The 15,201-nt window shown below is 33.1% G+C and overlaps 1 protein-coding gene across 3 annotated transcripts; it reads right to left on the bottom strand.

Annotated features, from left to right (window-relative positions):
- Positions 1–1,966: 1,966 nt before the first annotated feature.
- LOC108763435 (uncharacterized) lies at positions 1,967–12,683 on the bottom strand. Of its 3 annotated transcripts, XM_018511074.1 has the most exons (7): positions 12,565–12,683; positions 8,971–9,184; positions 8,103–8,342; positions 5,769–5,855; positions 4,300–4,431; positions 3,730–3,881; positions 1,967–3,493 (listed from the first exon to the last, which is right to left on the bottom strand). In XM_018511074.1, the coding sequence occupies exons 2-7, from the start codon at positions 9,181–9,183 to the stop codon at positions 3,367–3,369; spliced, it is 951 nt and encodes a 316-aa protein (XP_018366576.1). In that variant the 5' UTR covers position 9,184; positions 12,565–12,683; the 3' UTR covers positions 1,967–3,366. The 3 variants fall into 3 exon arrangements, with proteins under 3 accessions (XP_018366576.1, XP_018366577.1, XP_018366578.1); XM_018511075.1 differs by lacking the exon at positions 5,769–5,855 and having other exon boundaries at positions 4,300–4,434; positions 12,565–12,678; XM_018511076.1 differs by lacking the exon at positions 5,769–5,855 and having other exon boundaries at positions 12,565–12,677.
- Between the last annotated feature and the right edge of the window lie 2,518 nt (positions 12,684–15,201).

The raw sequence follows: 15,201 nt of genomic DNA, 5'->3' as shown, positions 1-15,201 counted from the left end.
ATATAGATGCGTTATACGTATATACATGTATACAGAAAGGTTGCAACTTTTTCGATGGGTTTCGGAATGCAGACTGCTCAACAGAGAGATCGGTTCTTATTTATACGTAGACAGCTAACCATTTATGTTCAACCGCTCTATACTCGAGCAAGGCTGACAAAGTTCTGAAACCGATTGAAAAAAAGTGTTGGAACCTTTTTGTGATCCACTGTATATGTTTATGTATATATATATATATATATATATATATATATATATATATCTGCACAAGTACATATCTATGTATATGTAAATAGACATAAATCTATAATACTTATTATATACAGCAGCTAATAGGTTTAGATATGTTAAAAGGAAGGAAGTATCCTAGCTAAGATATTAACACGAGTGTTAAATAGGGAAGGTCATTCAATATAACGAAACTCGTTAAATTGCTATCATTGTGAAATGTCGAATTTAAATAAATTATTAAAAGGTGCATGTATGTTTTTAAAATTACATTTAGTACATGTTTATTATATTAGAAATTTTAATTCTTTCTTTTACATATATAATAATATGTAAAAATCGAGATATGCATGTATATATGCTCGTATATATTTTTTTTGTCAATCGGAATATTAATTGAACAAATAAAATATTAATAAAATATGCTATGTTATAGAGAAAGTGAATTTGTATAATCACAATTATCTTTCTTATACTTTCATATATTTTTTAAAGAACAATAGTAATGTTTGAACACACAGAGTTCATTAAGGCTCCTGAGTAGTCAGCATGCGTTCGAAATCAGTCGGCGGCCTGAGCGAAATGCGACAAAATCGGTAGTCACACACACACACACCCACACACACACAAGCATGAGCCTATGTACAGTCAGAGTCTAAAAGGAAATTACTCCACCTACATGCATATATCAGCATACATACATATATACATGCGTTATACATATACATATATACACATATACAGAAAGGTTGCAACACTTTCTTTTCGATGGATTTTGGAATGCAGCTTGCTCCTCAAGCGATTGGTTCTTGCCTATGGACCCATAAATAAAAACTAATCGCTCGATGAATAAGCTACATTCCGAAACCCATCGAAAAAGTGTTGCAATCTTTTAGGCTCCGACCGCTCTCGGCGGCGCGTCGAAAGCGAGCACATGACATACACACATCGGCAGAAATGGTGTCCCTCAGCAACTCGGCCTAATCTTTAACGATTTTTAGTAATTAATATCTTGTTAACTATTGCGAAAATTATAAAATGGTAGAGGACTTTTCGACTCAGTTTAGTCCATTCTATCTACACACGAGCGCTTTGTGGATCCCCTGCATACAGCAGCATACGCGCATGCACGCACGTACGTACACACAGGGTGTATTGTACAAGTGGTCATCCATTTTTATTTCGTAAACTAACAGAGATAGGCTTAATAAATATAGTTTGAAATTGAACGGCTGCAATTAAACTTGATTGCACAGTTTCATTGAGAAAAAATATTTATGTTAGAGAACGGAGAGGTTAGCATAATTTTTTTCTATAAAATAAATATTTTGATGTAATAAAAATTGTAGTGTCCGTTCTAGCGAATACAACACACACAATGTATGATATAATAAAATTATTTTTCAAGTTATTTTAATTTAAAGTTTGGCGGGCGACTACTACCTTTTCAATTTCGACCATGCGGTGTGGCCAACTTTTTTACTAGTTATACATATAAACTACTTTAACTGGTTATATGTATAAAATATTGGAAAATATGACTGTATATTTTTAGTATTGATCTGATGGCCCGCAAAAAGTTTACAGACAGGTTGCAGGTTGAAGATCACTGATAATGGGAGAAACGAATCCATTATAATAACGCTTAAATCAATATAAATTCCATTGTTTTCATTATTCACAGTTTTATATTTTGAAGATATATATTACATTTCAGATGTTAAAACAATTTTATTGATCGCAAACTTAAAATATATCAACAATTTTATATGTACTCGTATATAAACTGCCTGTTGCACATAATAGTCATCGTCGTCAAAATACTAGAACGATTAGAACTCGCACCGAGTCCCAACCACAAATACTACATCTACGTTTAACACGCACAATAAATAAAAATAAATATAGTCGTATAATTGTATAATCGAAACTCGGCGATACGTAAATAAAAGATATACGTACAACTCTTAAGGTACCATTTCATGCAACTAATAAAAGCTGGCGTTTTACCCCCACTCCATCAATTTTCGTATACAGCGAAGTTACGCTCAAAGTTTGATATTGTTCAATTGATAGCGAAACATCGCTAAAAGCTGAAATGCATGACATATCATGTCATATATGGTATTCATTTGTAGAATATAGCGATATAAATATTATCGTAAATATATTTTATTTTATATTGAATTAAGTGTCATTAAGTGTCATTAAGTGTGATCAAGTGTGTTTTTAACGATCATGGCTGATAATTTTTTGGCAATATATCCGAAAATTAAAGCTAGCGAAGATACGCTCCATGAAAAGGAAGCAGGAGAAAAGCGAATAGCTTTTGAACGCTGCTTTGATTGTGGTGGAATAGGGATAAAAAGCCAGCTTTCCTTCGCTGCATGAAATTGGCACCTTTAACGTGACAAATAGGAAGAAAACAAGAGAAACTTTAGTAGATAAAACTTGATCAAAGTGTATTATTAGAAGCTAATTCATAAAGAGATTAGCAAACTTGTTTAAACTTGTTCGATCAAAAAATTTAATCTAATTGTTCTCGAGATAAGCGGGATTAAAGCATCAAGTGTGCCTTGTTTGTTCGCGACATTGGGATCGCAGATTAATGTTAAATAAATCTGCATTATTGAGCATGTGTACACACTTACGCGAATTTTTTATCTGAAGAAATGTTCAACCGTGAGCTCGAGCCGAGCTGACGAGCTAGCAAGATTCGATGCGAATCCCGGCTCGGTGCACACCTATGAATATGTTGATTAAAACTCTATATACTTTTGTTTTAACATGATTTAAGCCATAGGACGTCGGAAACTCCGTTGAAAATACATGTCATTCGAATGCTTGACGAAAATAATATCCGGAATGCTCGAAAATTAGGTCCTATAAAAGACCCAACTATGACGTTTTTAGGCATTTCTCAGATAATTATTAAACCTTCATATTATATTATTTAGTTGTCTGTAATGTATACAAATAGCTTCGAGTAGTTCCACATTGTTCTCCATCGGAAGATAAAGCATAGAATGTACAGGTTGTACGAGAAGTCTTCAAATTAATTTTGATCGGCAAAGAGAATCCGTAATCCCGCGGAATCTAAGTTACGTTCGACAGAACGCTGTGGGGATTAAACTCGCCTTATACAGCGTTGCAATCCATAAAAAGAGTTCTGCAATCCTCGCCTGTGCGACCACGTCGTCCTGCCTCGTATAAGGCCTCAAAGCCGACGCCGCTCTGCCTCTGCAGGAAATAACTCGTTGCGTACCTGAGGAAGTTGAATTCAATCTTTAACTATCCATTACCACAGACCGAAACTGTTATATTATAATTTCAATAAATTTGACATAAAATGACATAAAAATGACAAAATGCTATATTCCAATGCTTGCTATAGAGCTTGCTAAGAAGATGGTAAATTCAAAATTACGCTATTGTTCCAAAAAAATTGTTTTTATTACAGCTATAAAAAAAAAATTAAACACACAAAAAACGGACACTCACGATCCAAGTTGGCAGAAAATCGACGATGGACCTTGCGTATCGGCGATACATTCCGCACTAGCCTCACAAAGTGCCCTCTCGGCGCATCCACGCTGTCCCTCCTCCTCCGCACGACCTACGTAACTAAAGGACTTGACGGATCTCATGTAGCCCTAGCGAATTAAATTTAGAATCACAATTCTATATGTGTTCAATATATACATGTATGTGTGCGTGTGTGTATTTTCGCTCAAAAGTGTAACAACTTATTACATGTAATCACGTTTAATGTACAATCTTCTCTTTTTCCCCCGATATATATTTACAATACAAAATAATCGTGTAACAACACGAAGATGAATAATTACGTAACAACTAGAATGATGTTTAAATAAATATTACAATAAGTATTATAACAATATAATTGTAAATGTCTGGATCTAACAATTATTGTCTTAAAACGACAGATCACTGGTAATTTTTTAAATGTTGCACGAAATCGCAAATGAAGTATTATTTTATTTCAATTATCGTTTTTATATATATATATATATATATCGGTGAATCCTGATATACATTTATTGAATTTACCTTTAGCATAGAGATTGACGCTATAGCAGCTTCGGAAACAGTGTCGCGTCTTCCGAGTGAGCGAGCCGTCAGAGAACGATGAGAGAATGATGTTTTCAGGGCGTCCAGTAGATTGATGACTATACTGATGAACTGCTTAATAACACGTATAAACGAAGATATAAGCGATCATATTCACAAAGACGTGTATACGGAGAAAAAAACGTTTGACGGTTAAGTACGATAGACCTATAGATATAACATAGAGAATCTAAAAATAATTCTTTGAAATCCTCGAATCATGAAATATATTTTCCTTCCATCTTATTTCTGATCCAAAAACATTCTTAAAAGTTTCAAAAGAGATTTCACTTTTACATCATCAATTCTGAGTTCTTTCTCAAATACAAGAGAAAATCTTTTTCTAATCTAGAAGAATTCGCAATGAAATCAAAGTAGTTTTTAAATAGTATTGCATATCCTAATAAACATAAATATATAATATATCCTACTATATAATATAATATATATCCTCTCAAAAACATTTTAGGATATCTCTAACAATTAATTTTTACACAGAACTAAATAAAATTATACTGTCAAAGCACTTTATTTATTTTTATCTCAGAGCTTCATTTTTGAGGCTCATCTTTAAATTAAGACATTTCATTAAAAATATAATTGAAATATAATGCTGCGCATTTTATTCTATCTTGTAAAGTAATTTACTTATGTATTAGAAATAAATTTTTGTGACATTAATTTGATGGCGAGTGAGCGCAACGCTCGCGGGTGATTACTTTTTAAATTAATTTCAAACAGATTAATTAAAGAAATTTATAAAGAATTTAGAAAGGTGATTTTTTTAAAATTCATTACGATCTGCTATTTGGAGATACATGCGAAACTAACCTGTCATCAAATTACAGTAGCTATAAAGATTGGTTTATGACAATGATTCTCAATAGAGAACTGGGACGATCACAACTGTGTATGTACATTCTTTCTTTTAAATTACAGTCTCATATGACTACGACTTTTTTTCTTTTAAATCATAGCCTTATATTATTTTTCATGCAAAATCGCTCAAGACTTTTATTCGTCAAAACTAAACTTGTCTAATCTGCGCAGTTATTTAAAATCATATTTATTATTTATATTGTATGTGCGAGAATGTGTTGCAATAACTAACATACATGTTAAAAGCAATTTCAAAAGAAGCTGGATTATAAAACAGACAGCTGGATTAAAAATGCATTGTACATTAGCATAAATATAATACAATATACTACAATAAGCGCATCGGAGACACGGTTAAGCAAAATTAACTAATTCAACCTCCATTTTTCTCACTTGATATTTTTAATATTTTCAACAAAGTATAATTAAGAGTAAAGCACGCATTTGTAGCTTTCGTTCTAAAGTTAGATAAAAAGTTTGAAGAGTTAGACGTCATTGTCCAATTCATTCGTTTATAGACTCGTACTAACCTCAGAAGCATTTTTCGCCATTACAGCAACTTGTTCGGGATCTCTGCCCTGTCCTAGAAACGCGCCCAGCACCGCAGTCAAAATTTCCTAAACAACCGACACCAACCAATGTGTGCGCTAAGTCTAAAGTTTGACAATTATTTATATAATATACGTATAAAGAAAAAAGCGTGTAAGAGCACGAACGCTGTTTTTGACAGTAATATTGAAAAAAAAAAAACAATATTACAATTTTTACTCTATCACCGTAGAATAATATCGAAGACAAGTTTGCAATTAACGCACATTGCCAGATTAACGACGTATTACAATGAATGACACGAATCAATATTTAAGTCGGCAGAAAGATAACAATTCCATTAGCTGCACCAATAAAGTTGCAGTCAAATTTTATTTCATAATACGAAAGCAAAATTTTCGCCTATATTTTTAACTATCTACCTTATAATTATATATGCTTTCACACAAATGTAATCGTCAAGCACAAAGATTGAAGCGAAGTGAAACGCCGTTGAATTTCCGGCGGCGAGACAAATTAAATTGTGTAGAAAACGTAAAGAGACGCGCAAGTACGCAAAAATAATAGTTAGCTGTAATTAGGACAATTATTCGACGCAGCCTTTCTTATAGTTGTCGTACATGGGTAGCTCGTGACAATAAGCAGCCGTGCGTATTTTATGAATTTCTACTGACAATGAGTGTTGGATTTAAACTTACTGTGAAACTCCAAACTGTAATACGAATGAGGCTGCCCCTATAATTCTCCCCTCAATAATTATAAAAATTTCATTATTAAGAAGCAAAGTATAGTGCACATAAGTATAAAAATAAAGAGATACAATCATACATTCTAGATATTTTAATTAAAAAGGAAATGAATTATTTATATTACATTAAAAATATCCTTTAATACAAAATATAGTAAGGAGAGATATTATATATAGTATTGTAACACAATCTAGCATTAGCAATCTATTATACATATTTATAGGTATATGTGAATCTATAATCTTCACTGGTTTCTTCGCATTGCGACAGAGAAAAATTCTTCGCGACAAAGACATTTCAGATAACATGCTCGGTAACCTAAATCTCGCAGATTACGATATCCTCTTACGTACATACATCTATGTGCTATGTGCTAATATCAGATTACAATCTACCTAGCGATCCTGAATGCAACTAAAGGGATTCGATATTATATTGTACTTACAATCTATGGTATGAGAATGATGTTTTCACTTACAATCAGATTGGGGAGCTGTTTAACCCTCAACAACCATGAATGACTGTAGCATGATTACTGCAGTGTCGTTGCGCAGCTTTTTTAGTTTTTACCACATATAAAACCAAGGTTGTGCAAAGGATTTTTAGAGCCCTACTGCAAAGGTAAAGATGGGGCCCTACCTGTCCAAATTTCATATTAAAAAAATTTGAAGTTTTGAAAATAACAAAAAAGTATAATTAAAATTTTTATAAAGTTTTACAGTATAGTTAAAATTTTTATTAACTTTACAGTATAATTAAAACTTTATAAACCTTTAAACCTTTAAATAATAAAAACTTTCATAAATTTTACTGTATAATACAATTTTATAAGTTTATACAATTTTATAAGTTTAGTTTTATAAATCAAAAACTTTTCTCTACCTAACTATTGATTAAGGAATCAAAATTACAGTCTTTAATTATCTCATTTTCAATAGAAGGCATTGCTGCACAAGCATTTAGCTTTTCTTGCCCCATTACGGGGAGCGTAAATATGATTTTATCAATTTTAATTTATTCTGAAACTTCTTTTGGCAGATGCCATAGTTATAGGTAGAGTGAAATATATTCCTAAAGCTATGACTATATTTGAGAATTTTTTTCTTCCAGATTATTTTTTATTATACATATAAAGTAATAATTATTTTCTTTTCTCGATCATTTCCTGAGGACCCCTTAATACTGCAGGGGGCCCAGGTGCGGTGCACCCTCAGCATCCCTTCCCTTGCACGGCCCCTTTTACAAAGCCTACGCAACGACACTGTAACTACGCTACAGTTATAGTCGTTATATATATATATAAGTCCGGTATTCATAGTCGGATCTTATATTTAAGACCGTCTTAAGTACAGTCTTAAGATGTCATGAACCAATCAGAGGGCCGCATTAGCAACTTAAGACATTACTTAAGACGGTCTTAAAATAAGAACCGACTATGAATACCGGCCTAAGAGTTACAGAATAGGCCCTTAATCATCGATATCATTACAGTCCCACGAAAAATAATGTTTAAAGTGGAACTGAGGTTCACGATAACGTTGGAACGTCACGATTATTTTTACTTACCTGCATGGGACTACTTTGATTGTCCACTTTGTCAATACCATCCACCGGTTGTTGGGGTCCGCCCAGCAGTGCCGTGAGGACCCTTAGACCCACGGAAAGCAGATTGGTCCATGGACTCACAGTCGTGCCATCATCTATCTCATTTTTGCTGGGTCCGGCTACACCTCCGGTCTGACCTAGCAGCATTTGCATCAGCATTCCTAACATATTAGACCATGAGAAACCGCTGCTGCTACCTTCCTGCAGAAACATCAAAGAATATCACGATATGATGTAGTGGAGAAAAAGACAAGTTGCTGAATTTTGATATATACATATATTACAAGTGTAACGGAAAACCGAATAACGTTTATTCCTTCGATTCCTAGATATACTATTGTGATTGTATTGTATGTGACGCAGTAATACAATAATTTAATTAAATTAAACAATTATAATTTTAAATAAAGCTCTAAACGAATACAAATTTAATTAAGCGAATCAGAGCTAAAGGAGCTATGTTTGAATCTATTATACTAATAATCAATAAAACGTCATCTTTAGTAATATCTATTCTATCATTATAGTGTATAAATTCTAAGTTTGTCAATTAAAATCAATATATTATGTCACTTGTTCAATTAATCATCACAAATTATTCAAAATTAAAATGGATAATATTATCTTAATCCTTGATTCAAAACTCCGAATAATTTATATGTTCGCAATCGTTGCCATTTAAAAATCTAATAACGAGAACGCACATAAATAATACATATCATAATAAATATATCCTCAAAGAGGATAGAAAACATTAAATAGCGGACAACTGTAAATTAAATTAAATTAATCGTTCGTGCGTACGTGCGCGCACATCTGAATCTTTTACCTGAATTTGATTAGTACTAATATCCTCGAGATCGTCGATCGCCACTTTTTTCATCGCATTCGGTTTCTCAGCGAATTTTCTCTCCTCTCTGACCTGTTGTTGTTGATACTGTTGCGGGTATTGCAACGTGTATTGAGAATGTTGCGGTAATGTCGCGACTTGTCCCAAGACAAGTGCGATCAAGCAGAACGATACGTGTTGGTTATATTGCATTCTGTAATAAAAAAAAAAAAAAGACATTTTTGCTGAATTTTTAATTGTATATAATTTGTAAGAGTATCTGTAAATTAGAATAAATTTCTTGCCAAAAGGAGCTTTCACCATCATTTTTAGCATAATTTCTAATCTGTAAATATTTATAAAACGTGAAAATTACAAATATTCTTTTCACAATCGGCGATTGCAGTGTTCACTGACATATACGAGTACATTCCCCGGGTATATCACAAAAGTCACATGCATGCGCGCATGGATTATACTATTAATTATCAGGGATTAGGAAATTAAAGAGTTCTAACTAAACGCTGAGATTGCGCTAAGGTCAAGAAAGTCACTTTGAAAAGTCGCTCGCATCATTTACCAACTGAAAAAGATAATTTGTAACAAGTAACGAGTAAAAAGTAATGAGTTACAAACACCGAGTTAATTTTTTCAGCAACGAGTGACTTTTCCAATGCTTTACAAGTAACGATCGAGTGACTTACCAACCCCGATGTTACTCATTACAGTTATAAAAAAATTTGTCATCGCCAAATCATTGTTATAACAGAGTAACGATAAGGAAAGCGTAACAGCGTTACAAGTAACTAGTAGTACTACTTCCATTCCCTGATTATTATGCATATATCACATTGACATAATCGAACGTATATTTATGTAAGAGGTACTAATTATATATAAAAATTCTGTTAGAAACTTTAATGTTTATAGAGTAATATAGAGCGATGACTTGATTTTGGAAACTCAGAAGAAAAAGATATATAGTACGAGATAATTCAGGATGATTCAGAAATGAAAGTATGCCGTGCGGTAGTTGAAACGTGGAACGATGATTCTGACAAATAATGATGGAGGAATTCAATTGATATTCAAATGTATTTCTTTATGTGTTTCATTTGCGAGATTAAAATTTGCGCAAGTAAAATAAAAATCCTTCGATAATATCATACAAAATTACGATTGCTCCGTAATTTTTTTCCCACCATCAGAAGATACTGATCAAAACTAATACGATTATTATCGTATTCTAGAAAAATAACAACAATGTTTATCGATACTGTTGAAACGTGAAAATAAGAAATTATCTGTTTTCTTTTTAAAGACAATACATAAAATTGCATATGATAGTTATTTACAGTAGATTGAATCTCAAATATTCAATTTAATTGCGAAATAGAATACAGATAGCGAATAATAGGATTTATAGGGATAAACGACCGATGATGAGCTTCACCTTGATCTTGAACAGGACAAGAAACGGAAGCGATTGAATACATATTACGGGCATAGTGGCAGAGTGCAAGCCGAGAATGTTTGTACGATGCTGCTGAAAGTGTGCCACAGTGGTTAAGGTCGCCTCGACGGTAAGCATGCCGATCGCTCGTTAGCCCACTTGCCGATGGCACGCCGGTACTGGTTTGTTGAACCCGACAAGTACCGTTACTCCAAAAGGCGGTCACGACCTACTACCGATCGTAGCAACAACCGGTTCGCGTGCCGAAAAAAATTTAAAAAATTTCAAAAAACTAAAATGAAAAAAAAAGTACAAGAAAGGAAGTAATCGGTGCGACGATCGAGGAAGCCGAGGAGTCCACAAGTTAAATCCACAAGTAGTGCAGTCAACAGCATCTATCTTACGAACGTCTTCGGAAACTTTTCGCATGATCTTCACTTTGTATAAATAATAACATCACTGAGAAATACTTCTCATTATCTCATGGATCTATAAAATTCATAAGTATTAAGTGAAAAAAAATTTGTCCTATATCAACTCAAGTAGTACGAAGCGTTAAAAAAGTGCTAAAAAAGTGTATAGCGCTTCTTTTAGTGCTTTCCAGACGCTGCTGTGCTACTTGAGAACATTTTTTTTTATATCGACAATTTTTTTATATATTTCGTTTATATTTTTATGTTATTGTTACCCTAACTATTTTTACTGAATTTAGCTTCAATTTTCATATCAACTTCGAGCTAACTGTAGAAATTAAAGAGCATTCAAGGAAATATTACGTGTCTATCGATTTTCAATACGTGGAGTCTTCATTTTATCCAAACATGTTTTATTTAAAATTTGAAAAAAACATTTTTAATTAATAGATATGTCATGTCCGTCTCTTTAGAAAAGACGATGTCATCGTCGGCATTAAAAATTAGTGTTTAAAACGATCATGATAATATCTTTCATATAGATGATGATTTTATCGTCAATTTATAGATAATACATAAATTTAGTTTATAAACAAAATGTGATGCAATCGAAAATGATGAATTAAATGATGTTAATATCGGTGACGATGAAGGTAACAAAGTGACGATTGTGAAAGCAATGAGAAAGATTGCTCTCACTGACGACGAGAAACGATGCACGGCGCACCTTTGGAAAACGGTACACGTCACGGCGAAAAAATTACAAAACGAGTTTCTAACTGTATCTTTACACCTGGCGACAAACATTTTCTACTTAGTTGCACGCGATAAATCTGGCGTAGAAAAAAAATTTGCAACTACCTCTCATGAGGTCCATTGGGAGTGGTTCCGTATAATGACAATTCCACAGCGACGGAAATTAAGCCAGAATCATTTCTAGAGAAAAAGGTTAACACGCGATAAGAAACATTTTCACGTATTATTTAAATATTTTATGTGAGAGAAACGTTCAAAAAAATTATTCCAATTTTAATTGCACTGTTTGCAAGAATGAAATAATTTTTTACTTACTTATCTTTAAGACGCGAAAGATAAAAGTAAACATATAGGGCAAGTAACTATTAACTGAGACAACGAATAGATTAATTATATTAAATAATAATAATAATAAATAAAATATAGGCATTGCAAATACAAATTGCAAATTAGATTTGATTTAAATAAGTTTTACTTTTGGAAAAATAATTAGATTATAATAAATAAATAAATACACACACACAACACGAATAACGAAATTCATAATTAATTGCTTTTTCTTAGATTTTTAAAGTCGTATTATTGACAGTTTAACTATATAGTTAAGTATTTAATAAAAGTGTGTGCACTTGCGTTTGCTATAATTTTTTATTAATAATAAATAAGCATGGAATATTTTATTCTATGTAAGAATTCAAAAAAGTATCACACAGTTATACATATACAATTTGAGATATTTTTAATTTCTTCAGAGCAGAAATGCAAAGAAAGCAAACAGGTACACACACACACACGCACGCACGCACGCGCGCACGCACGCACACACACTCAAACATACGTATGTGAATATATCCATACATATACATTTATATAGATGAATTGACAGATGGATGGATAGATAGATAGATAGATAGATGAATAGATAAATGTATGAGCGATCCTGCAAGAGTAATAAAAATCTATTTTACTCACTTAGTTACTTTTCGGTAGATTTCCGTGACACTGACTCTCAGTTCTGAAGATTAAATTCCTCGCGGGGTCTTCTATATAGCCTGTGAGTACACATGTGGGGGTAAACCGTTCGGCCAATGACCGCTCATCTTTGCTACCATTTTCAATGGAACTATCCAATCGCATCAGGTCGATTAGTAAGAATCCCAAAAAGGTCATCTATTTGGACGAACGCAGTTTTTTCGTAGTCATTTTACAGTAAAGAAGAAACATTTCGAATTGATAACTTTTCGATTGTACGCACATCCAAAATCATTTTTTCTCGCGTTCTAGTAGTTTACACGTTTCATGTAGAATTCTTTCGTCGTAACGATATATCTATTATGGAACATGGTTGCGCTCGTAGCAATTTGTGTCACATATATTCAATATATTTGTAAGGATTTAGATTCTAATTATTATCGGTATCGTTATCGCATGTATTTTATTTCGTTCGTGGTGGCGAAGCGTGTAGTGGTCGTACATACATACAAACATGCTTATTTTAAAAACATAAAAGAGTCACGAATAATATTTAAAAGATTGAATAACCGAAATTAATTGACAAATCATATTTTGTTGTATTTCTGAGAGAAACTTTGATTAAATATAATTTATTTTATCTGACTTTTAACATTATAGGTGTTTTATATATATATATATATATATATATATATATATGTATATTATATTCATATATAAGATGTGCACATCTCTAATAAGAATGCGGATGTTTCTTCGAGAGTAACCCATTCCGCAAGTGCCGCGAATGATTATCATATTTCGCGCTTCTTCTTAATCCACATGTATCTAGAAGAGAATAGCTAATTTTTCTTAAGTTAGTCAAAATTAGTAGATTCAATTCGAATGCATGCACTATACCTCTGTTACGTCTACGGTTGGTAAAATCAAGATTTGTGTTGGTTGATTAAATTAACCAAGAATTAATCAAAGAAACGTATGTTCTCTCTCGCTTGTATCCATTTTTACCCACGTAAATAAATTTTCTTTTTAAATTTCGGTTTAATTTATTCTTTATTATTTGAAATTCTTTAGAGAATTATTTTTTTCTTCTATTCTACATCGGCAAAAGTGGACATTATCTAAATGGAGACCTCTCCGATCTTTCCGAGACAGCTATCTGCTCGTCTACATTCTTAGAGCGATTATGATGAAACGAGAAGGGCTCATCAGCTATCTATTTTTCGAATGCGTCATCAAGCATAATTTCGCTCTATTTTTTCGTTTCAGCTCTATCGATTAAATTTTTATTCATCGTAACATGCATTTTCTTTCTTTTCACGATCGCATCGAGAACGTAATACGTTGGCGCATTATGTAAATAGACGCATGTATGACGATCGACTAATAGAAAAAACGCTGGCGATCCATCATAACTGTTTCGGTAGCGGGATGCTGCGTCGGTTCTTCTTATTAGGAGGATCTCGCTAATCGCACCTCGCAGATCGATCCGATACGGCGTGCCTTCGCTCGATCGCAGCGAAATGTACTTCCCTCTGCACTCGCGTTGGCATGGTTCATCGTGGCAAGTTCAGTGAACGTATTACGAGTCGCGAATGGATCCAAGCGTAACGGAACGGTGATGCGGTGATGCGGTGCGGCTCGGCGCGGCATAGTGGGCGACCTTCGCTGATACGCGGCGAGTTTTACAAGTTACCGTGTGTAAAGTTTGACCGTGCCGAGATCGTTCGATACGACCAAGTATATATATATATATATATATATATATATATCTGGAATTGTGGACGAGATTATGCGCGACTCATATCTTCGAGTTTCAAAGTGTCCTGATATTATTCCGACGGTCAAAAAAGCTAGAGGTCTTGATCTATTGTCTTTTATGTAAATTATTATTAGTACTTATTTGTTTAATTGTCCCTCATTGTCGGCTCGTAGGATCAAAATTCTACTACTGGTAATTAAATTTAATGTATCATTGATTTTGAATTTATCAAGTCAAATCGACACTTAATAACCATTTAACTGTTGAAATAAATTGCGTGTGTATAAAAAAAAATGGCAGATATGATTGGTCGATTAACGAATATTTTAGATGTATTTTGCTCGTATTCGTGGATTGTGACGCGCGTGCGTCATTACAAATGGCGCGAGGACATTAAGAACGGAAGCGAATCGTAGAAAAGCACGCGTCTTTTTTTAGTACCTAATCGCTTACGCAACACGCTCTGTTTATCTATGATGGGTTAGCCTCGTTTTGGCGACGGTTTTCAGGCTAATTATTGTAAGCATTATTTTCCGAAAATGTATCTGTTTCCGTGGTTAAATTCGCCATGCAATGTGTCACACGTGCGCAATCATTTGTAACTATTATATCTGGATCCGCGGAAATTGTAGGTTACGTACGCTGCAACATAATATATAATGTTTCCATACTTCCATATACCTTTCTTCTTTAACAACAACAACAACAACAACAACAACAACAATAATAATATAGTAATAGTAATAGTAACAATAATAATAGTAATAATAGTAATAATAATAATGAAAATAATAATAATGCCCTATCAATTATAAACCCTTGTCAGTTAAGATTTTGATGAAGTATACTTACAGTTTCAAATTAATTAAGAGATC

The sequence above is a fragment of the Trachymyrmex cornetzi genome, unplaced genomic scaffold (genome assembly GCF_001594075.2).
Source record: "Trachymyrmex cornetzi isolate Tcor2-1 unplaced genomic scaffold, Tcor1.1 scaffold358, whole genome shotgun sequence".
Classification (NCBI taxonomy): domain Eukaryota; kingdom Metazoa; phylum Arthropoda; class Insecta; order Hymenoptera; family Formicidae; genus Trachymyrmex; species Trachymyrmex cornetzi.
Note: the sequence above shows the minus strand (reverse complement) of the source record. Positions and strands in the feature narration are given on the sequence as shown.